The sequence below is a fragment of the Hyla sarda genome, chromosome 11 (genome assembly GCF_029499605.1).
Source record: "Hyla sarda isolate aHylSar1 chromosome 11, aHylSar1.hap1, whole genome shotgun sequence".
Classification (NCBI taxonomy): domain Eukaryota; kingdom Metazoa; phylum Chordata; class Amphibia; order Anura; family Hylidae; genus Hyla; species Hyla sarda.
The window spans coordinates 61,530,902-61,554,976 of NC_079199.1; the positions used below are offsets into that span (position 1 = coordinate 61,530,902).

Consider the following 24,075-nt stretch of genomic DNA (forward strand, 5'->3'; position numbering starts at 1 on the left):
GTCCACTGCAGCCCTCCTTAGTAGAGTAGAAACAAGGATGAAATGACCATAAAGACAGACGTTTTGTCCGGCGCAGAAAGGAACCGTCAGAAGGCAGGATAAAATCAAGGGATTTATTGAATGCAATGCGTTTCGCTGCGCATGCGCAGCTTAACGCGTTGCATTCAATGAATCCATTGATTTTATCCTGCCTTCTGACGGTTCCTTTCTGCGCCGGACAAAACTCCTGTCTTTATGGTCATTTCACCCTTGTTTCTACAGTTTCTCTGGGCAAAGTTTCCTATTTTTAGAATCTAAAATTCAATTTAAATTCAGCCGATAACATTTTGATGCTTGAGCTTCCCTGTTGGGAGCAGTCAGCTTTTAATTAATTAAAGAGCACAGCGAGAATTCCACTTCCTTTACACATAAAGGTACAGGCACCAGATCAATGTGCGGTGCGGTCAGCTTCAAGTTCCAGCTCTGCTAATTGAAAAACATGTTTTGAATTGTTACAGCTACATGATGTCCAATGGCTACAAACCGGCCCCTTTGGACCTCTCTGATGTAAAACTGTTACCAGCCCAAGAAGTTCTAGTTGATAAACTTGCCGAGAATGCACACAACGTCTGGGCAAAAGATAGAATCAAACAAGGATGGACCTATGGCATTCAACAGGTGGGACTATCTACTATCTAATGCATTTTTACATGTATACACATAGGGGCCTACCCTATACAGTCTATACGTATAATATGGTAGTTTTTAAAAATGTGTACTCCCATTTTATCCTTATGAATTTGGTTATGTTCACACTGAAGAAATTCTGCAAGGAGTTTTCTCAGTGGTCCAGGCTGTTCAAAATGACCCAGAATCATTGCTTATATACACTGAATTTGTAGAGGAAATTAAGCACGGAAAGTGATAGCTAATGGGCCTTTTCTGCATGGATTCACCCGAAAGAATAAAACATTTCACTCTTTTGGTGGAATTTAATTCCTTGTGGAAATTCATAGTGGAAACTCTGTAGGAAACTATCCCATATACTCCTAGTGGTTACATGACATTTGCCCTTGAAGGCAGGCTTACTCATAATGTATTCTACAGGCAGGCTTACTCATAATGTATTCTATAGGCAGGCTTACTCATAATGTATTCTATAGGCAGGCTTACTCAAATGTATTCTATAGGCAGGCTTACTCATAATGTATACTATAGTTAATAAGACAATAATCATTGAGAATTCTCATCTACTGCTCTGTTCTTTATAGTAATAGACCTATGTAATAGAACTATTTCTGTGTAATTAATTAATAAAATAATCTGAGGGTGAAATAAGTACAATGGCATTCGGGCAGTGTAATGCCCCCTGCCTACCATTACATTAGAAGACATCCATATCACAATATTACATTGCAGACTGTAATGGTCCATTCTTATTATACAAATACATAGCTGTTATTTAGATGCTACCTAGTGGAACTAGCAAACGGAATCCCAGAAGTTTTACTTCATAATAGTTACATTCATTCACAATATCTATAGTCAGTAATCGGCGTCAACTAATTCAAAGGATTATCCCAAATCATCTATTGCTTAGCTGTTCTTACGTTTCTTATTGTAATTTTCTTTGACTTTAATAGGAGAAATCATATGAAAGATGTTTTCATTGTTCTTAACCACCATATGTAATATCTGGATGTTTTTAACCTTACTTTTTACTTGTCTTGGTTGTTTAGGATCTGAAAAATAAAAGAAACCCTCGCTTGGTGCCATATGCTTTACTTGATGAACGGACTAAGAAATCTAATAGAGACAGTTTACGTGAAGCCGTCAGAACATTCATTGGATATGGCTATAACATCGAGCCACCAGACCAAGAAATAAGTGAGTTTCCCACATTCATTTCATATAACTGGGGACCAAAGTAAAGTAAATGTGCTACAAAATAGAAAATAGCAAAGCAAAGACTCTGAATGCAAGAGACTCTGATTTTAAATGCAGCAGTGCCTATGATCAAGTTCTACTACATTTAAAGGGAAGCTGTCATCACTTCCATGCTGTCTGAACCACAAGTCAGTGGAAAGTCCCCAGCTCTCCACCCCATCAGCCTTGTTTGGGTATAGTGAGAGATTTATCAATCTAGGCTGGAAGGATGGTGACATGGTGATCTTTCCATGATTCCCAAAATGTTAACATTGCCCCCTTATTTGTCTGGAAGATGACATTTATTCTAACAAAAATACACTCTCCAAATGCTTTTAAGGGGTAGTCCATTGGAAAACAATTAAATTACTTCTATTTAAAAATCTTAACCTTTCCAGTACTTACTTATCAACTGCTGTATGCTCCAGAGGAAGTTCTTTTCTTTTTGAATGCTTTTGCTGTCTTACCACAGAGCTCTCTTACCACAGTGCTCCATGTCAGGTACTTTTCAGAGCAGGAGAAGTTTGCTATGGGGATTTTCTCCTGCTCTGGGCAGTTCCTGACATGGACAGAGGTGTCAGCAGAGAGCACTGTGGTCAGACAGAAAATAAATTAAAAAAGAAAAGAACTTCCTCTGTAGTATAAGAACTGGAAGGATTAACATTTTTAAATAGAAGTAATTTACAAATTTGTTTAACTTTCTGGCACCGGTGATTTAAAAAAAAAAAAAAAAAAAGTTTTCCCAGGAGTACCCCTTTAATGCAATGGTCATACTCCAACATACCACCACGACATCCCCCCCCCCCATATATTCTAAGGTTTGATGCCAACTAATGGGAGGATATCTTTAGGCAACCAACCTGACACAAAGGAGCTACTATAGCCTTCCCTTGGTACACAGGACATCTGACATATTTTGGCATATAATTCGAAGAACCTTTTTAGAGGGAGATAATTATGATCTTTCTGGGGGATGAGAAAACAAGGCACCGAATGTAGTTTGAATGTTGAATGTAGTAGAGGATACAGAGTGAATTATGATTACATACCATGCACACAGTATATATATATATATATATATATATATATATATATATACACATATATATGAGTTTGAATAAGGAGAAGTTGAGCATATGCATGGGGGACACAAAACCCTTATTATCATGATCAGTGGGGGTTACAGCAGTTAAGCCCCAGCAATCAGATACTATCACCTATCCTTGGAAAATCCCTCACCAATGTAAATATCTACCAGTATTTGACATAGCTGGGAATAAGCACTGCCTCTTACATGCATGTGATCTAATATCAACAGTGTGTATGTATATATATAGGAATATGCAAATCAGCTCATTACATCACCTTTTCAGGCGATGTTCCCTGGTATCAGCTTAGCTCCAGTTACAGAATATAAAAAGCTAATCGGGATTAATGCCAAGCCAGAACTCTCTCTCCAGAAGGAAAGAGCACCCATCTACCCAGAATGCCTGCGGAGTGCTTAGTGGCCCTTGAAAGCTCCGTCACACCAGGAGTGGTGAACTCTCCCTGAGTTAAATACTCATCCCGTTTAGTTGGTTTAAGGCCCCTCATCTCAGCCAAGCCAGATTACCCTGCTCTGTACTGATGAGGGGCAAGTACCCCGAAATAGCTGTCTGCACACATAGTCGCCCACACCCCTACCCCGATCACAGATTGTATTATTTGGTTTTTGTTTGATCTCTTGTGCCTTTCTATTGCAGGATTGAGCTGAATGTTAGAGTAGCATGGTGTGCGATGTATAGCTTAGGGAACCTTTGCTGTGTATTGTACTATCATGCTTTGTGTGACTGTAATTTATTGTACGACTTGTAATGACTGAACGGAAAATAAAGCTCTTTCAATCCAAAAAAAATAGCTGTCTGCAGATGGGTGCTCTTTCCTTCTGGAGAGAGAGAGTTCTGGCTTGGCATTAATCCTGATTAGCTTTTTATATTCTGGAGCTAAGCTGATACCAGGGAACATCGCCTGAAAAGGTGATGTAATGAGCTGATTTGCATATTACCCTACCCAGAATGCCTGCGGAATGCTTAGTAGCCCTTGAAAGCTCCGTCACACCAGGAGTGGTGCACTCTCCCTGAGTTAAATACTCATCCCGTTTATATATATATATATATATATATATATATATATATATATATAATACACACATATATACACACACACACAGGGTGGGCCATTTATATGGATACACCTTAATAAAATGGGAATGGTTGGTGATATTAACTTCCTGGTTGTGGCACATTAGTATATGTGAGGGGGGAAACTTTTCAAGATGGGTGGTGACCATGGCGGACAATTTTGAAGTCGGCCATTTTGAATCCAACTTTTGTTTTTTCAATAGGAAGAGGGTCACATCAAACGTATTGTCAAAACCGAATGACCATGGATTCAGGAGTTTGTCTGGCTCAGAGAGGAACAATCAGGCAGCCAAGTAAAATCAATGGATTTATTAGATGCAACGCGTTTCGCTGCGCATGCGCAGCGAAACGCGTTGCATCTAATAAATCCATTGATTTTACTTGGCTGCCTGATGGTTTCTCTCTGCGCCAGACAAACTCCTGAATCCATGGTCATTCGGTTTTGATTTTGCTCTTACCCAGGAGGGCTGCAGTGGACCTTCCTCTATATTTCTTCTGCATTTTACCTTGTTGTGTGTGGGCGCACAACCAACTTTGGTAAGCGGCTTGGGAATTACCGTCCCCTACCCCCACTAACAAGATCTACTGATCCCGCACATGAGGCGCCTTCCTCCCTCTCTCTAGATCAAACGTATTGGGAATTTCACAAGAAAAACAATCATGTGCTTGGTTTTAACGTAACTTTATTCTTTCATGAGTTATCTACAAGTTTCTGACCACTTATAAAATGTGTTCAATGTGCTGCCCATTGTGTTGGATTGTCAATGCAACCCTCTTCTCCCACTCTTCACACACTGATAGCAACACCGCAGGAGAAATGCTAGCACAGGCTTCCAGTATCCGTAGTTTCAGGTGCTGCAGAATGGGCAAAACAAAAAATGGAACAGCATCCTCAGTTTATGCAGAAGATTTTGTTCAGTTATGAGGCAAACTTTTATGTGAATGGTGAAGTTAACAAACAAAACCACTGCTATTGGTCTGACACTAACCCACATTGGCTAGATCCCTCCAAGACTGTTGGAACACAAAAATTGATGGTATGGTGTGTTATATGGGGTACAAAGATAGTGGGGCCATTCTTCATCAATGGAAACCTCAAGGCCACTGGATATGTGAAATTGCTACATGATGATGTGTTTCCCTCTTTATGCACTGAAGCAGGCATGTTCCCTGAGTTTTTCCAGCAAGATGGTGCACCACCACATTATGGGTGTCAGGTCCGAGCATTCCTAGATGAACAGTTTCCTGGAAAGTGGATTGGTCATCGTGGGCCAGTTTAATGGCCCTCAAGGTCTCCCGATCTGACACCCTTAGACTTTTATCTTTGGGATCATCTGAAGGCAATTGTCTATGCTGTGAAGATATGAAATGTGCAGCACCTGAAACTACGGATACTGGAAGCCTGTGCTAGCATTTCTCCTGCGGTGTTGCTATCAGTGTGTGAAGAGTGGGAGAAGAGGGTTGCATTGACAATCCAACACAATGGGCAGCACATTGAACGCATTTTATAAGTGGTCAGAAACTTTTAGATAACTCATGAAAGAATAAAGTTACGTTAAAACCAAGCACATCATTGTTTTTCTTGTGAAATTCCCAATAAGTTTGATGTGTCACATGACCCTCTTCCTATTGAAAAAACTAAAGTTGGATTCAAAATGGCCGAATTCAAAATGGCCGCCATGGTCACCACCCATCTTGAAAAGTTTCCCCCCTCACATATACTAATGTGCAACAAACCGGAAGTTAATATCACCAACCATTCCCATTTTTTAAAGGTGTATCCATATAAATGGCCCACCCAGTATATATATATATATATATATATATATATATATATATATATATGTTCTTTTATGGCCATCTTTACTTATGCAGTAACATCACATATTAAGGTGTCTTTAGCATTCTGTAATTTGTATACTTTTAATACTTTTATTATTACTTTTGTGCATGGAACTTTTCATTGTTCTTTATGCTGACATTTTCTTTTTTTATGTTCTCCTCTGCAGCTGATCAAATGATGGAGAGAGTCGGTATTGATAAGATTCGCTTCTTTAGGGTGGAACAGACCTATGCTGTGGACTCAGGAAAATGGTATTTTGAGTTTGAGGTAGTAACCGGAGGAGACATGCGTATAGGCTGGGCCAGGCCCAGTTGTAGACCAGATATTGAACTTGGTGCAGATGATCGGGCATTTGTATTTGAAGGAAGCAGAGTAAGTGGACACTTGGGTACATTGTACAACACTATATGGAATTCTGTTTGAGTTATTTACGGCTAAGGTTTTCTTTTTGTTATAACAGCAATCAGTATACTTGCATGTATAAATTAATGATTTATCTAAACAAGGTAATTACAAAAAAAAATCTGAGAAATTAATTATTAAAATACTCCTATTCTAATTTCTTTAAAGACATGTTGTGTATGGATTGGTCAAACATTCTATAATTGTAGCTAAGATTCTGTATTGCTTGCCCATGCATCTTTAGGATAAAATGAGTTTGCCATTTATTCTATAGAATTGACTGCTCATGCGTCTTTTGGAGAACCTTTGGTAGGAACACTGGCTGAGATACAAGAGAAACAAAGGGTTGTGTTTTATGGAATGCCAGTGAGAGATGTAGTTTTTCCCTGAAAAACCCTGTGGGGTGACAAAGAATTGTTGACCGTTTAAGGAAATATTAAGCATAAATGCTGTCCTGACATCCTTAATAAACTGGGCTCATTATGCAAGGGTTTCAATGAATGCACAAAATTCCCAAATGTATATATATATATATATATCTATGTTTTAATCTATGGGGATGCTTCCCACACTCAGAATCTCCGGGTGGATATAGTCCATCCAGAGATTCCGTAGTGTCAAACCAGCCATAGATGTTGTCAGACATTACTCATTGGATTCTAAGAAGCTTATAAAAAAAAAAAAAAAAAAAAAAAAACAATATTACTGCAACTCCTGTTTACAGATGAGCGGATCGAATATGAGAAATCTGAATTAATTACGAATTTCATGAAAAATTTGATTGGTAACGAATACAATTATCGTCGCGATTCTATAACGCAAATCGTTTCATCAAACTCCATTTAGTGCGGTCCAGGCTCCAGGACATCTGAAATGGTGGATCCACATGTGAGGACATGGGGCAAGGAATCCTGTCCTATGCTGTTCCCTCCCCTAAAGAAGTATCTTATGCTGCGGGTTCAGCACTGCTATTCAGTGAGGATGGTCTAATAGAGGACAGTCAGCAGCTACTGCCCAGCCAGTGGAGGAGATATCCGCCGCTTCGTCTGCTGGGCGGGAAAGTAGTGATGAGGAGATTGACGTGGGTGCAGTGTTGCCAGCATTCAGGATCCTGAAGCAGACCCTGTTGAGGAACCTGAGGAGGACATCAGAACACGCAGACACTTGTTGATGATGATGAAGCCGATCGCAATTGGGAGCCGGGTGCAGAAGGGGCTTCATCATCATCAGGAGAATAGGGTTGCAGGTTGCCCATGAGGCAGCAGCTGAACAAGCAAGGTGGTAGAATGGTTGGCAGTCAGCATGGTGGCAGAAGTGGAAATTCTGGAGCCAAACGTGCCCTTGGGAAACCACCTGCTTCGCGGCAGCCTACCTTCCTGGGAGGTAGTGAAACAGGGGTTCCCGGAGACGGCGATAGTAGCAGTCAATTAGTGTGGACTGTTGTTGGGAAAATCAGCTACTCGGCGGTGTGGCAGTTTTTCATCAATGGAGCATCCGGAGGAGGTAAACAGCCACATGCAAGATGTGTCAGCAGAAGATGAAGCATGGCCAAGGTACCAATGTTGGCACCCCGGCCCTGCGTCAACATATGCGGTGCCACCATAAAGCAGCCTGGGAGAACCGTGGCTCCAATGTAGTGGTCCAGCCTGCTGCATCACCCAGTGGCACGCTTCTTCCTCTTTCAGCTAGCCAAGGCTCCACCACCTCAGCCAAAAGAAGCTGTGTGTCATACCCTCCTTCTGTTGCTACATATGCTCCTGCTCCTCTTACGTTTAGTCAGACATTCTACCAGCAATCCATCAGTGAAGCCATTTCCAAGAGACAACAGTATGCGCCCACTCATCCAACGGTGCAGAAGCTGTATGTGCTCCTGTCTAAGTTGTTGGTGCTGCAGCCCCTCCCTTTTCAAGTGGTCGACTCTGCACCTTTCAGAGAACTGATGGCTTGTGCCGAGCCGAGGTGGAGAGTGCCAAGCCGTGATTTCTTTGCGAAGAAGGCAGTACCAGCCCTGCACAATTTTGTGCAAGAGAAGTCCTTGAGCCTGTCAGTGTGTACCAAACTGCACGGCAGCACCGACGTCTGGAGCTGTAACTATGGTCAGCAAAAATACATGTCCTTTACTGCCCTCTGGGTGAATGTGGTTCCTGCACAGCCACAACACCAACTTGGAAAAGTCACGCCGCTTCCTCCTCCATGCTCTCAAGCCGTTGGTCCTGTGACAGTGTGGAACTCCACCTACTCATCCTACACCGTGTTCTTAGCCTCCACTGCACAGATAAGTCTAAGTGCCCCTTCAGCATACCATGTGTGCAGGGCATGGTGGTGTCAGGCTGTTCTTCACATGTTTTGCCTTGGCAAACGGAGTCACACAGGGGAGGAACTGCTAAAAGTCATTCATAAAGAAATCAGAGCATGGCTTACTCCACTAAAACTGGAAATGGGAACCATGGTGACCGACAACGGGAAGAACATCTTGCATGCGCTGCGACAAGGAAGGCTGAGCCATGTGCCCTGCATGGCACACGTATTCAATCTGGTTGTCAAGTGGTTCCTGAAGTGCTCCCCCCATTTGCAAGACATCCTAACAATGGTAAGGAAACTTTGCATGCACTTAAGCCACTCGTACACCGCAAAGCACACCATCCTGCAGCGTCAGAACCGTATCCCCCAACATAGTCTTATTTGCAAAGTTGCACCACGTTGGTATTCCGCCCTCCATATGATGGACCGACTATTCGAACAGAGAAAAGACATCACCGATTTCTTGATGATCCAAGCAGATAGGGGGACTCCCCTGTGTAACTTCAATGTGAACCAGTGGCAGCTCATATGTGACACCTGCGGTTTGGTCAGGCCCTTTGAGGAAGCCACATTATTAGTCAGTCGCCAGGATTACGGGATGAACAATGTCATTCCACTGCTTCATTTCCTACAACACGTGTTGGAAACTATGGCTGGTCAGGGCAATGGAGATGTGGCACCTACATCTCACGGCCACATGAGTCCTGTGGTGGCTGAACTGGAGGAGGAGGAGAGGGAGGGGCACAGTGGAGCACAGTTTAGGTTTCGTGAAATGGGCGGTTTTTCTAGTCATCTGACAGGAGGAGCTGGAGGAGCAGGAGCAGCCAGAGGAGCTAGAGGGTTAGAATGAAGGCGAGACAGAGGACCCAGACACCGTGGCAGTATGTAGTGGAGATGGATTCAGGGAGTCCCTCCGAGTCACTTGCACAAATGGCACAATCCATGTTCACTTGCTTGCGTAGTGACCACCGAATTGTCACCATTCCACAGCGGGATGACTTCCGGCTCTCCACCTTATTGGACCCTTGCAATCGTCACAAAATGGGGGCCTTTTTTATACTCACTGAGAGGAAGGAAAAACTGACCTACTACAGAGACATCCTACGTAGTCAGTTGGCCGATGCCTATCTGCGCCATCGTCCATCCTCTTGCAGGTCTGACTCGGGGCCCTCTGCGCTCACCATACACTGCTATGGCGGCTGGGGAGGGGTGGGGTGGCAGGAGCAGCTCCATCAGCAGCAGCCTGAGTCTACAGTTGCTGATGGGAACCTTTCTTCACCCGCATAGTGAAGCAACTCATCAGCAGCAGGTAGACCTGGAGCAGGACCAGAAGGTGGCATACCTTGACATGCCCATGCCAACACACCTTGAATATCCGCTGGACTTCTGGGCAGCCAAACTTTTTAGTGGCCGCAACTAGCAGAGTTTGCCCTGGAAAAGCTGTCCTGCCCGGCAAGTAGTGTGCCATCAGAGCGGGTGTTTAGTGCGGTCGGGGCCATAGTCACCCCAAGGAGAGCTTGTCTTGTGGAGAGACTGACCTTTGTGAAGATGAATCAGGCATGAATCAGTCAAGATTTCCACCCACCATTGCCTGATGCATCAGAGTAGATTGACCATGGTGCTACACCAACACTTCACAAATATGTATAGTGCCAAAAAATTTAAGGCGCTGCTTCCCAGTTACAAACATTCCTCTGCATCAGACCTTTTTTCACCCACCTTCATCACCGGGTATTGGTATTGCCACCCACCGCACCACTCTGTCACCAGGTCACTATCAGGACTCCTGATGCTGCTGCTGCCACCTCCAGACTGTCTCATTCTGCCACCATATGATCTCCTCATCTGCCACCAACTCCAGGCTGTGCCATTCAGCCACTATATGTTCTATTTATGCTGCCGCCAACTCCAGGCTGTGCCATTCAGTCACTATATGTTCTACTCATGCTGCCGCCAACTCCAGGCTGTGCAAATCAGCCATTATATTGTCTCCTTATCTGCCGCCAACTCGAGGCTGTGCCATTCAGTTACTATATGGTCTCCTCAACTGCCGCCAACTCCAGGCTGTGCCATTCAGCCACTATATGGTCTCCTCATCTGCCGCCAACTCCCGGCTGTGCCATTCAGCCACTCTATGGTCTCCTCATCTGCCGCCAACTTAAGGCTTTGCCATTCAGCCACTATATGGTCTCCTCATCTGCCGCCAACTCCAGGCTGTGCCATTCAGCCACTCTATGTTCTACTCATGCTGCCGCCAACTACAGGCTGTGCTGTTCAGCCACTATATGGTCTCCTCATCTGCCGCCAATTCCAGGCTGTGCCATTCAGCCATTACATGTTCTACTTATGCTTTTGCCAACTGCAGGCTGTGCCATTCAGCCACTGTATGGTTTACTGATGCTGCTGAGCCTGGAACATTACATTAAAAAAATGTATGGTAGCACTAGCTACCATAAATCTTCAATTAAAATTGTAAAATGTATCTTTTAATCATAGGGTTTGTGAAGCCCTATTGTCTCCTCATGCTGCCACAAGCTCCAGGCTGTGTCATTCAGCCACTATATAGTTTACTGATGCTGCAGAGCCTGGGACATTACTTAAAAATGTTATAGTAGCACTAGCTACCATAAATCTTCAATTTAAATTTGAAAAGTTATCTTTTAATCTTAGGGATTGTGAAGCCCCATGGTCTCTTCTTGCTGCCGCCAACTCCAACCTGTGTCATTCTTCCGGATTACGGTTTCCTTATGCTGCTGCCACCTCTAGGCTCTGTCATTGTGCTGCCATGGGACTTGTTAGTTTGGGTTTTGTGGTCATACAGTATTAGTTCAAAGTAAACATCGGGACATCAAACTTGGGAATCTAATATAAATCTTAAAGGGGTATTCCAGGCAAAAACTTTTTTTTATATATATCAACTGGCTCCGGAAAGTTAAACAGATTTGTAAATGACTTCTATTAAAAAATCTTAATCCTTCCAATAGTTATTAGCTTCTGAAGTTTTCTGTCTAACTGCTCAATGATGATGTCACGTCCCGGAGGCTGTGCATGATGGGAGAATATCCCCATAGGAGCTGGACAGCTCCCGGGATGTAAGTCATCAGAAAGCAGACAGAAAACAGCAACTCAAATTCAGAAGCTAATAACTATTGGAAGGATTAAGATTTTTTAATAGAAGTAATTTACAAATCTGTTTAACTTTCCGGAGCCAGTTGATATATAAAAAAAAGTTTTTGCCTGGAATACCCCTTTAACCCCTTAAGGACCCAGGACGTAAATGTACGTCCTGGTGCGGTGGTACTTAACGCACCAGGACGTACATTTATGTCCTAAGCATAACCGCGGGCATCGGAGTGATGCCTGTGTCATGCGCGGCTGATCCCGGCTGCTGATCTCGCGGGCGTCCGCCATTAACCCCTCAGGTGCCGGGATCAATACAGATCCCGGCATCTGCGGCAGTGCGCGATTTGAATGAATGATCGGATCGCCCGCAGCGCTGCTGCGGGGATCCGATCATTCATAACGCCGCACGGAGGTCCCCTCTCCTTCCTTCGTCCGGCTCCCGGCGTCTCCTGCTCTGGTCTGAGATCGAGCAGACCAGAGCAGAAGATGACCGATAACACTGATCTGTTCTATGTCCTATACATAGAACAGATCAGTATTAGCAATCATGGTATTGCTATGAATAGTCCCCTATGGGGACTATTCAAGTGTAAAAAAAAATGTAAAAAAATTTAAAAGTAAAAGTTAAAAAAAAGTGAAAAATCCCCTCCCCCAATAAAAAAGTAAAACGTCCATTTTTTCCTATTTTACCCCCAAAAAGCGTAAAAAAAATTTTTTATAGACATATTTGGTATCGCCGCGTGCGTAAATGTCCGAACTATTAAAATAAAATGTTAATAATCCCGTACGGTTAACGGCGTGAACGAAAAAAAAAAAAGTTCAAAATTCCTACTTTTTTAATACATTTTATTTAAAAAAAATTATAAAAAATGTATTAAAAGTTTTTTATATGCAAATGTGGTATCAAAAAAAAGTACAGATCATGGCGCAAAAAATGAGCCCCCATACCGCCGCTTATACGGAAAAATAAAAAAGTTATAGGTCATCAAAATAAAGGGATTATAAACGTACTAATTTGGTTAAAAAGTTTGTGATTTTTTTTAAGCGCAACAATAATATAAAAGTATGTAATAATGGGTATCATTTTAATCGTATTGACCCTCAGAATAAAGAACACATGTCATTTTTACCATTAATTGTACGGCGTGAAAGCGAAACCTTCCAAAATTAGCAAAATTGCGTTTTTCGTTTTCATTTCCCCACAAAAATAGTGTTTTTTGGTTGCGTCATACATTTTATGATATAATGAGTTATGTCATTACAAAGGACAACTGGTCGCGCAAAAAACAAGCCCTCATACTAGTCTGTGGATGAAAATATAAAAGAGTTATGATTTTTAGAAGGCGAGGAGGAAAAAATGAAAACGTAAAAATTAAATTGTCTGAGTCCTTAAGGCCAAAATGGGCTGAGTCCTTAAGGGGTTAAATAAAAAAAAATTATGTATTCTTTTCAATACTGAGGCCCTATGGTATTATTTCACTAACACAGCACACTCCCTATGCGTGTTAGGACAAAGCAAAATGTTCTACACCCCTATTGAGGCTCTCTGTAGGCCAGAAATAGCCGTTTTTAATAGAGATTCACCGCAAATAAATTAGACCCGAACCAATTTTTTTTGGAAAATTTGAATCAGCCAAATCAAATTTTTCAAAAATTCGCTCATCTCTATTGGTGTTATCACTTTTGCCACAGAGAAAATGGCTGCTGCAATATCATAGAGACATACCAATATTTCTGTAAGAATAGAAATCACGTAATTACCAACCTTTGTCTAGCTCCATAATTTCTGATTTTTTTTAAATTATATAGCCAATTTCATTATTCAATTTTTATGACACAGTTTTCATTCAACATATTATAACATTAGTTCACTTTGACATGCTTTGTACATTGGTAAGTAAAGTTTATACAACATACAGTATGATCATGAAGACACTAATGTTCATCTGTTAACAGGCACAATGTTGGAACATGGGTAGCTCTTTCTTTGGCCGGAACTGGCAGCCTGGAGATGTGGTGGGATGCCTGATTAACTTGGATGATAAATCAATGATTTTCACTTTAAATGGAGAACTTCTCATCACAAATCAAGGCTCTGAGCTGGCGTTTGCTGACTTTGAAATTGAGAATGGTAAGACTTAAAAACATAAAGCATTAGGCTTTGTTAGGGCCATTGTTATGGACAACCAATTAGTCATGACATTGGCAATCAGTGTGTTTTTGGCGTGTTGGAAGAAACAGGAGTATCCATAGGAATGCCACACAAACACTTGGAGAACATTTAAACTTAATGTAGATTGTGTTCTTAGTTGGATTCAGATACAGAACCTCACATTTGCTCTTATGCGAGATGTTTGGTTTAGACAATTTTCTCTGCACGTCCTGCTACATTTCATACTAAACATATATACATACATAAGGGGAATTCATCAAGAGTGGTGAGGGTGAACGTCTTTTTACCCCATTAATTCATGTGGTGGAAACTGTGCACCTGCACCAGATTTATTACATGGAGCAGGGCAAGTGATAAATCTGGTGCTGATCACATTTCTTACATTAGCACACCACTTTGTATGGTGATTCCTCTGCGACGTTTTGTGCAATTTTTTTATTCTGTGCGACAAAATGTGCAACTTTTTAAAAATGCGGTCCACAGTCAGTTCTGTAAGCAAAGTTAGGGGTGGTGTAGATATGCGCCTAAGTTAGCGCAGTTGCGACAAAAGATGCGACAAACTGAAAAGTCACACATCATAAATTCCTGACCACGGCATGATATCAACATGAAAAGTCTCAAAACAGCAACTGAGACAAACTGTGAGACAAATGCACACCACAAAACCAGGGCAAAACCAATGATAAATTCCCCCCCATAAAGCTTAGTTTACACAAACCCTTTTCGTCAATGTTTTGTGCAGAAAAAGTACCAAAATAGATGGTTTATATTGCAAACAACAGATCAAAAACAGCAGTTTTTCGCACTCCACTGAACTCTGTGGATAAACAGCTGATAATTCCCCTTTAATATTAAGGTATAGCTGTAATTTTACTGCCATTGACTGCTCAAATAATGTTTCAAAAATTACAAAAAAATTATGAAATTTTTAGATGTTTTTGTATGCAAACCTAGAGGCTAAAAATGCAGACCCCAAACAGTATGATAATCTCAATGTACCAACAGCATAGGAGACTTACCTCAATTCTTATAGGAGTCCTAGATGTGAGGGGGATTAGTGATTTCTATAAAAATGTGAGGAATATAAATACTGTAGTAGCATTTTTATTTGTTTTAAAAATCAAATAATCCCTAAATGTAATCCAAGAATATCAGTACTCAAACACACAAGAAATGTGAAGCATTTTTAATTTATAATTCAGCTTATAAATGTAAATGTATTAACATCCCTTATGGCACTTTGAAGGGTGATAATATACCTTCAAATGGTCACATTGTTTCTATTGCTACTGGTCATTATGAAGAAGGAACCCATGTTTAGTTGTTATATCTCTGGTCAATTGAAGAGAAAATGACAGCACGGTCACCTGCACTAACCTGAATATACAGGTAGATCATGCTGGTAGATGTGGTTGAGTGTGGGTGATGCTGATTTAAATGTTTCTTCCAGATGAAAATCTGTTCAGCCATTCAGGAGATATTCATATTGTTGTTAATATGGATAAACGGTAGCAGATAAAGATGTACGATGAAACTTTATTGTCCAATTATAAGCGCTTTTGGGAACTGACCGTTCCCTTCCTCACATAGGCGGACTACAACTGACATCATGTTCACAAACCATTAAATACAAGTTTGTATATAAGTATACAGGAAATGGATCACAGCTGGTGCCCGCCTCATCATTATCACTGGGATACCTCCTATCCCGTCCTCCTATCCCATCCTCCTATCCCGTCCTCCTATCTCGACCTCCTATCTCGACCTCCTATCCCGACCTCCTTTCCCAACCTCCTATCTCGTACTCCTATCCCATCCTCCTATCTTGACCTCCTATCCCGACCTCCTATCCCGTCCTCCTATCCTGTCCACCTATCCCGTCCACCTATCCCGTCCTCATATCCCATCCTCATATCTCGACCTCTTATCTCAACCTCCTATCTCGACCTCCTATCCCGTCCTCCTATCTCGACCTCCTATCCTGACCTCCTATCCCGTCATCCTATCTCGACCTCATATCCCATCCTCACATCCTGTCCTCATATCCCAACCTCCTATCCCATCCTCCTATCCTGACCTCCTATCCCGTCCTCCCATCTCGACCTCCTATCCTGACCTCCTATCCCTACCTCCTATCCAGTCCATCTATCCCAACCTCCTATCTCGACCTCCTATCCCGACCTCCTATCCCGTCCTCCTATCCCGACCTCCTATCCCGTCCTCATATCTCGTCCTCCTATCTCGTCCTCCTATCACGACCTCCTATCCAGTCCATCTATCCCAACCTCCTATCTTGACCTCCTTTCTCAACCTCCTATCTCGACCTCCTATCCCGTCCTCCTATCCCATCCTCCCAATCCGTCCTCCTATCCCGTCCTCTTATCCCGACCTCCTATCCCGACCTCCTATCTCGACCTCCTATCCCGTCCTCCTATCCCGTCCTCCTATCTCGACCTCCTATCCCTACCTCCTATCCCTACCTCCTATCCAGTCCATCTATCCCAACCTCCTATCTCGACCTCCTATCCCGACCTCCTATCCCGTCCTCCTATCCCGACCTCCTATCCCGTCCTCATATCTCGTCCTCCTATCTCGTCCTCCTATCACGACCTCCTATCCAGTCCATCTATCCCAACCTCCTATCTTGACCTCCTTTCTCAACCTCCTATCTCGACCTCCTATCCCGTCCTCCTATCCCATCCTCCCAATCCGTCCTCCTATCCCGTCCTCTTATCCCGACCTCCTATCCCGACCTTCTATCCCGACCTCCTATCCCGTCCTCCTATCCCGTTCCTCCTATCCCGGTCCTCCTATCCTGACCTCCTATACCATCCACATATCCCGTCCTCCTATCCTGACCTCCTATCCCGACCTCCTATCCCGACCCATAATACGTGTACCAGGTATTGAAATATCCCCAGCCATACGGAGGTTATGTGGGAACATACATTTCCCATTGATTTACATGGGACTTTAAACAAAAACCACGACCCTCACAAATGGGGGTAGTTAAGGGTTAAATTAACAATCCTATATTTTAAGTGGACATATAAGTAACATGTGACCAAGTATTATCTAAATATGTCCAGCCGTTTGGAAGTTATGCAGTAACATATATTTCCCATTGACTTGTATGGGACTTTAAACATAAGCCCCGCCCCTGGCAAATAGGGATGAGTAAGGGTTAAATCACCTATCCTATGTTTGTTGTTGACATATAAGTAACATGTGTGCCAAGTTTCATGTTAATATCTTTAGCCGTTTGGACGTGATGCTGGAACACACACACACACATACGCACATTGGCCCTCATTTACTAAGAGCGGAGTGTCGGTTTGTGTTTTTGCAAGTCCTTTACTCCTTTTTTTTCTGATGCTATTTACTAATCTACCGCCCAATTTCCCTTTCTTTCTGTCGCAGGTTTTTTTTCTGTCGTACAAAATGTATTCTGTGCGAAAGAAAAAAGTCTCTGCGAATTCTGACTACATTAGTGCTTGTACTACCCCCTCCATCATGGAACAGGGTCTGTTCCATGTTGGGGGTAGTAGTAGAGGGGCTGAGGGATTGATCGCACCGGGTCTCACTTCTGAGACCCGATCCGATCAGATGTTATTAAGCAGGGGAGCGGGCGGCATGTTTCTCCCCTGCAATGTACAGTAAACTTTCATTTTTAAATTTCCCACCAGAAGCCCTGAATGGCCGGGACCGAGGAGCCAATCAGGGCTCCTGGCAGGGTTTTAATATAGAAGCGCTGTGGTGGGCAAAGATGTATAGAATCGCTGGGGGGGGGGTATATATCTGGCCCCTCTAGCGTTTCTATATATCTTTCCCCCTGCTGTGCTATATCAAACTTAGTGCCCGCTGTGCTTGAATAAATGTACTGTCCCCCCAGCACTATTATATATCTATACTGACCCCCGCTGCTCATATACTGACCCCCGCTGCGCATATCCCCTGGCTGCCAATGAATGAAAACTCTATTAGCTGAGGAGCGGAAGGCTGCTGCCTGCTCATGCTGCTAAGAGTTTGTCATTCATAGCGGGAAACAGCTGCATATCATGCTGTGGGGGTCAGACATATGGATATACCGTATATACTCGAGTATAAGCCGAGTTTTTCAGCACTCGGCTTATACTCGAGTGAACTCTCCACCCGCAGTGGTCTTCAACCTGCGGACCTCCAGAGGTTTCAAAACTACAACTCCCAGCAAGCCCGGGCAGCCATCGGCTGTCCGGGCTTGCTGGGAGTTGTAGTTTTGAGACCTCCGGAGGTCCGCAGGTTGAAGACCACTGCGGCCTTCGACATCATCCAGCCCCCTCTCACCCCCTTTAGTTCTGTACAGTACTCACCTCCGCTCGGCGCTGGTCCGGTGCTGCAGGACTGTCTGGAGAGGAGGTGGTCCGGTGGGATAGTGGTTCCGGGCTGCTATCTTCACCTCTTCTAAGCGCTTCGGGCCCGGCCCCAGAATAGTCACGTTGCCTTGACAACGACGCAGAGGTACGTTCATTGCCAACGTACTTCTGCGTCATCGTCCAGGCAACGCCTCTATTCCGGACCGGAAGCGCGGAGAAGAGGCGCCCCCGGTGAAGATAGCAGCCCGGAACTACTATCCCACCGGACCACCTCCTCTCCGGACAGCCCTGCAGGACCGGACCAGCGCCGAGCGGAGGTGAGTACTGTACAGAACTAAAGGGGGGTGAGAGGGGGCTGGATGATGTCGAAGGCCGCAGTGGTTTTCAACCTGTGGACCTCCGGAGGTTTCAAAACTACAACTCCCAGCAAGCCCGGACAGCCGATGGCTGCCCGGGCTTGCTGGGAGTTGTAGTTTTGAAACCTGTGGAGGTCCGCAGGTTGAAGACCACTGAGGGCGGATGATGAGAAGAGGATGATGAAGGGGAGGGGGTGGGATGATGAAAGGGGGGGGTGTGTGGGATGATGAAGGGGGGTGTGGGATGATGAAGGGGGTGTGTGGGATGATGAAGGGGGGTGTGTGGGATGATGAAGGGGGGTGTGTGGGATGATGACAAGGGGATGATGAAGGGGGGGATGATGACAAGGGGATGATGAAGGGGGGTGGGGATGATGACAAGGGGATGATGAAGGGGGTGGGGATGATGACAAGGGGATGATGAAGGGGGGTGGGGATGATGACAAGGGGATGATGAAGGGGGGTGGGGATGATGACAAGGGGATGATGAAGGGGGGATGTGTGGGATGATGACAAGGGGATGATGAAGGGGGGATGTGTGGGATGATGACAAGGGGATGATGAAGGGGGGATGTGTGGGATGATGACAAGGGGATGATGACAGGTGATGATGATGAGGGTCTGGATGATGACAGGGGGGGATGATGTATTTCCCACCCTAGGCTTATACTCGAGTCAATAACTTTTCCTGGGATTTTGGGTTGAAATTAGGGGTCTCGGCTTATACTCGGGCCGGCTTATACTCGAGTATATACGGTATGTCTGACCCTCACATAATACATATAAAAATGCCGGCTCACCGCTATGAATGACAAGTAAAGCAGTGCAGGGAGGCTTGCGCTGCTGCTCCTAATAGCTTACTTGTCATTTATAGCGGTGAGCCGGCATTTGTATATGTATGATGTGAGGGCTTTTTTGCCTACAAAACCCATAATTCCATTTTGCTCCCTCCCATACATCAGCCACCCAACCCATTGAAACATAAATGAGCTGCATCCATTCAATGGTTTCCAATCAGGGTTCCTACAGCTGTTGCATTAGTTGCAGATTGATCTCTCTCCCTCCAAGCGATCACTCCACCGATTGAAGCAAACAGGCTCCCTGTCATCAGCTGACTAGTGAGTCAGGTCTCGGCCGCATGCAAGCTGGGAAAAATCTGAGACAACAGTAATTTTGTATGCTGTTAAAAATAAATATTGGGGTGAAAATCACATGAGAATTGTAAGACCACCATCACAGGTACAGACACTATATTATGAACTACAAGAACTTTACAGCCCCTGTAGCATAGTCAAATAAAATAATTCCTGGAATACCTCTTTAATGTCACTTTGAATTCCTCTACTGAGCTGGATGATTCTTTGGTTACTATATATAACCACCCTCTTCCATCAACCAATCCATCCCATCCACATCGGTCTCTTGTTTAGAGCTTCCCCCAAGGCAACTAGGTCCCTCTCCCCAAAAGAACCGACAATGAAGATATTTAACCTCTCGACTCACCAGCTTAGTGAAGCTGAAGTGAGTGTACTGAGCAAGGGCCTATCGTTTTGCCCTTCCTCCAAATTCGATGGATTTTCACTGTTTGTGGACCGATTTTATTCGGGAACTCACCATAAAGCGTTTCTTTCATATTAAAGAGAAAAATAGAATACAACCTAATCCAACTACTAGTGAGACTAATGTAGAATTAGCTATTCCAGTAGATCCACCCCCAACACCACTGAAGTAAGACCGAAGTCCAAGTTTTTTCCACTACAGTCCTGTGGACCATACTTAGAAGAATTTTTTGGTCTAGTTTCCTCTGAGTTTCCCCACATCAATTCTTCTGTATCTGTTTTTCATAATCTTACCTTGTCTGAAAAAACTGCCCTTAATACTCTAGCAGAAATTCGGTCCATTATTATTAAGAACGCTGAGAAAGGGGATAGTCGTGATGAATAGATACGACTATATTCTTGAAGCTCACCGCATTTTATCGGATACTGAGTATTATGTTACCCTTGCACGTGATCCCACTCTGTCTTATACTATTGAGTTTGAAAAGCTAGTTGAGGATGCTTATATGGAAGGTGTCCTAACTAAAAAAGAAAGGGAATACCTTAAGGTTAGAGTAAAAAAATCCACCTTACCATCTTATTACCACCTCCCGAAAGTGCATAAATATGTGAAAAGCACTCTGGGTGCCCCATTATAGCGGGTGTGAATTCACTTACAGCTAGCCTTTCACACTATTTAGACTTACAATTACAAAATATTATTAATTTGCCTTACCTAAAAGACACTCCCAGTTTGATCACCATTTTACAGGATTTCCAATGGCAACCTAATTATCGCTGGATTACTTTAGATGTGTCAGTGCTCTACAGAAACATTCCACATAATAAGGGAATTGCTTATGTAGAGAACTATCTACAGTCTGACACTTATATGCCTTTAGCTCAGAACAGATTTATCTCGAGAGCTATTGAGTATATACTCACGCACAACACGTTTCATTTTGACTGTAAAAGTTACTTACAAGAACGGGGGGCCGCCATGAGGACGCGCTTCGCGCCGTCTTATACTAACTTATATATGGGGGATTTTGAGGCCCACTATATTAGTTCCCTCCATGGTTGGTCCCCCAATATGACATTTTTCAAAAGGTATATAGATGACCTTTTGGTCATTTGGGATGGTACTCTAGAAACCCTTAATCATTTTATTAATTATTTGAACAATAATGATTGGGGCCTTACTTTCACGTATAATACATCTGCAGAAAGCATTGAATACCTACATCTCATTTTGTGGAACGAAGGGAACAGAATAATTACTAAAACATTTTTAAGTCCATTGACTGTAACAGTCTTTTAAATTTCAATAGTGCACATCATTGTAAATGGAAGACTAATGTTCCATATGGTCAATTTCGGAGGCTGAGATGCAATTGTACCAACTTGTCCGACTTTGACCACCAGAGTAGAATAAGGTCAGATAGATTTAGAGAAAAAGGATATCTGAAGAAAGTTGTGCAAGCGGCAAAGGAACGGGTTAGAGCTTCCACGCAAATGGAATGCTTAGTGTCAAAAAAAGAAGAAAAAAACAGGAAAATCATGCTGGGTACAATTGTCATTTTATTACCACCTATAATACATCTCATAATAAGGTTATTGGCATAATGGCATATTTTAATGAATAACCCATTTTTAAAACAGGAACCCCCTTCCAAACCCAGAGTTATTTATGGTAGAGCTAGAACTATTATAAATATTGTAGCCCCAAGTAAATTAAAAAGTGAAATAGTCCCACCCCTAATGGCTTAAAGTTATCCAGCTATAGGATCTTCCTTTGTTATAGATATGTTAGAGTGTCCATGTAGATTACAGTATATTGGACGGACTTCATGTAGCCTCAGAATAAGGATGAATAATCACCGCTCAAATGTCAGTCACGCCCCCTCCCATGGCTGTCACGCCCCCTCCCATAGACATGAATGGAGGGGGCGTGGCGTGACAACACATCCCCAGTCCCGGAGGTTTCCGAAACTGGAGACGCAGCTCCCCCTGGATAGGGGCTAACATGTTTTTGCCCAGAATACCCCTTTAATATATATTTTATATGTGTTTTTATATGTATTTTTGATATCACTGCTGACATTTTATATATATATATATATATATATATATATATATATAGTATTTATTATATTCCTGTTTTTATAAATAAGATATGCAGCAGACTACATCCACTGGAACCTTTGGTGCTCTGATTTGTTGTTACACCACATAGATGTGAGACCTATATGTATTCTGCCGAAGCGGTTCACTGCTCTAGTACAGTGTATGTAGTCTGCATGATTCTTACTACCACAAGCCCCACAGGTCTTTTTCTATTTTCGGTCCATTGACTTTACACTTGCGTTCCATTTAGATCACATGACATGGGAACCTCACGTGATCTGGACCGCATAATTTGACCACAGGTGGAGCCTGGTGTTGATGAAGAGGCGGGCACCAGATGTTATCCATTTCCTGTACAGTTGTATTTAATGGTTTGTGAACATGATGTCAGTTGTAGTCCGCCTATCTGAGGAAGGGAATGGTCAGTTTACAAAAGCGCTTATAATTGGACAATAAAGTTTCATTGTACATCTTTATCTGCTACCACCTTTATTGGAGTGTCTGCTCGATTGGAAGTCATTTTTTCAGCTACAGTTTATCCATTTCATCCTGGTCGGCTTGGTACCTTTGCTAGCATTGCACATCCACGCTGCACCTCTTGTCATTATTTCCCCGGAGTGGGATTTTACTGCTTGGTCTAGTGTTGTGGCTGTTTCCACAACTTGCTCAGGTGAGCACTCCAACTTTAGTGGATATTGGAATTGCTTATATGGATGATATCACCCTATGTGGCGCTCAGTGTTTTTTCTCTTTTTCTTCTACATTGTTGCTAATATGCTATTTACTTCTTAAAGGGGTACTCCGCTGCCACAGTGTTCATAAAATTTTGTTCTGAATGCTTGGAGCGGGCAGCGGGGTCGTTACGTCACGGTCATGCCCTTGTGACGTCCCGCCCCCTCAATTTAAGTCTATGGGAGGGAGTGTGATGGCCGTCAAGCCCCCTCCCTTAGACTTGCATTGAGGAGGCGTGGTGTTATGTCACAAGAAGCGTGGCCATGACATCACAACCCCACCACCCACTCCCAGTGTATAAAAGAATGCCTGGTGCTGCACAGAGATCACAAGGGTCCCAGCAGCAGAACCACACGATCAGACATCTTATCCCCTAACCTTTGGATAGGGGTAAAGATGTCTTGGGGTGGAGTATCCCTTTAACTGCACTGGGATATTCATCCGCTCTTCCTCAGCATGTTTGAGAAATGGGTGGGGTTATTAGCCGGAGAGGGCAGGTTTATCGACCAGAGTGGACAGGAAAAAGCTTTGTACATACAGCAGAAGCTGCCTCCAGTGCAGTTAATATCTTCTGAATGGCTGCACCGATTTTTATTACCCACTATCTATCTGTATGTTCAGGTTAGTGCGTGTGACTCTGCTGTCAGTTTCCCTTCAAATGCTGAAAGTTTAATTGAATCTTGTGTTACTTAATGCTGAGAGCCTAGTTATGCATTGTATACAAGGAGAGATTTTCACAGGACTTAACCCATTCAGGACATCGGACGTACAGGTAAGCCCTTGTGTCCTGGTATTTAAGAACCTGTACGCCCTGATGCCTTAAAGGGGTATTCCAGGAAAGACCTTTTTTTTTTTTTTTTATATATATCAACTGGCTCCAGAAAGTTAAACAGATTTGTAAATTACTTCTATTAAAAATCTTAATCTTTCCAATAATTATCAGCTGCTGAAGTTGAGTTGTTCTTTTCTGTCTGGCAACAGTTCTCTCTGCTGACATCTCTGCTTGTCTCGGGAACTGCACAGAGTAGAAGGTTTGCTATGGG

At 43.2% G+C, this 24,075-nt stretch overlaps 1 protein-coding gene across 9 annotated transcripts in view; it reads left to right on the top strand.

Moving 5' to 3' along the window:
- RYR3 (ryanodine receptor 3) overlaps positions 1 to 24,075 on the top strand; it is a 991,818-nt gene that overhangs the window by 295,552 nt on the left and 672,191 nt on the right. For all 9 annotated transcript variants that reach the window (XM_056545312.1, XM_056545313.1, XM_056545314.1 and 6 more), the window contains 4 exons: positions 498 to 657; positions 1,719 to 1,866; positions 6,095 to 6,300; positions 13,711 to 13,885. In XM_056545312.1, coding sequence (XP_056401287.1) covers positions 498 to 657; positions 1,719 to 1,866; positions 6,095 to 6,300; positions 13,711 to 13,885 — 689 coding nt within the window. The remainder of the gene's footprint in view (positions 1 to 497; positions 658 to 1,718; positions 1,867 to 6,094; positions 6,301 to 13,710; positions 13,886 to 24,075) is intronic.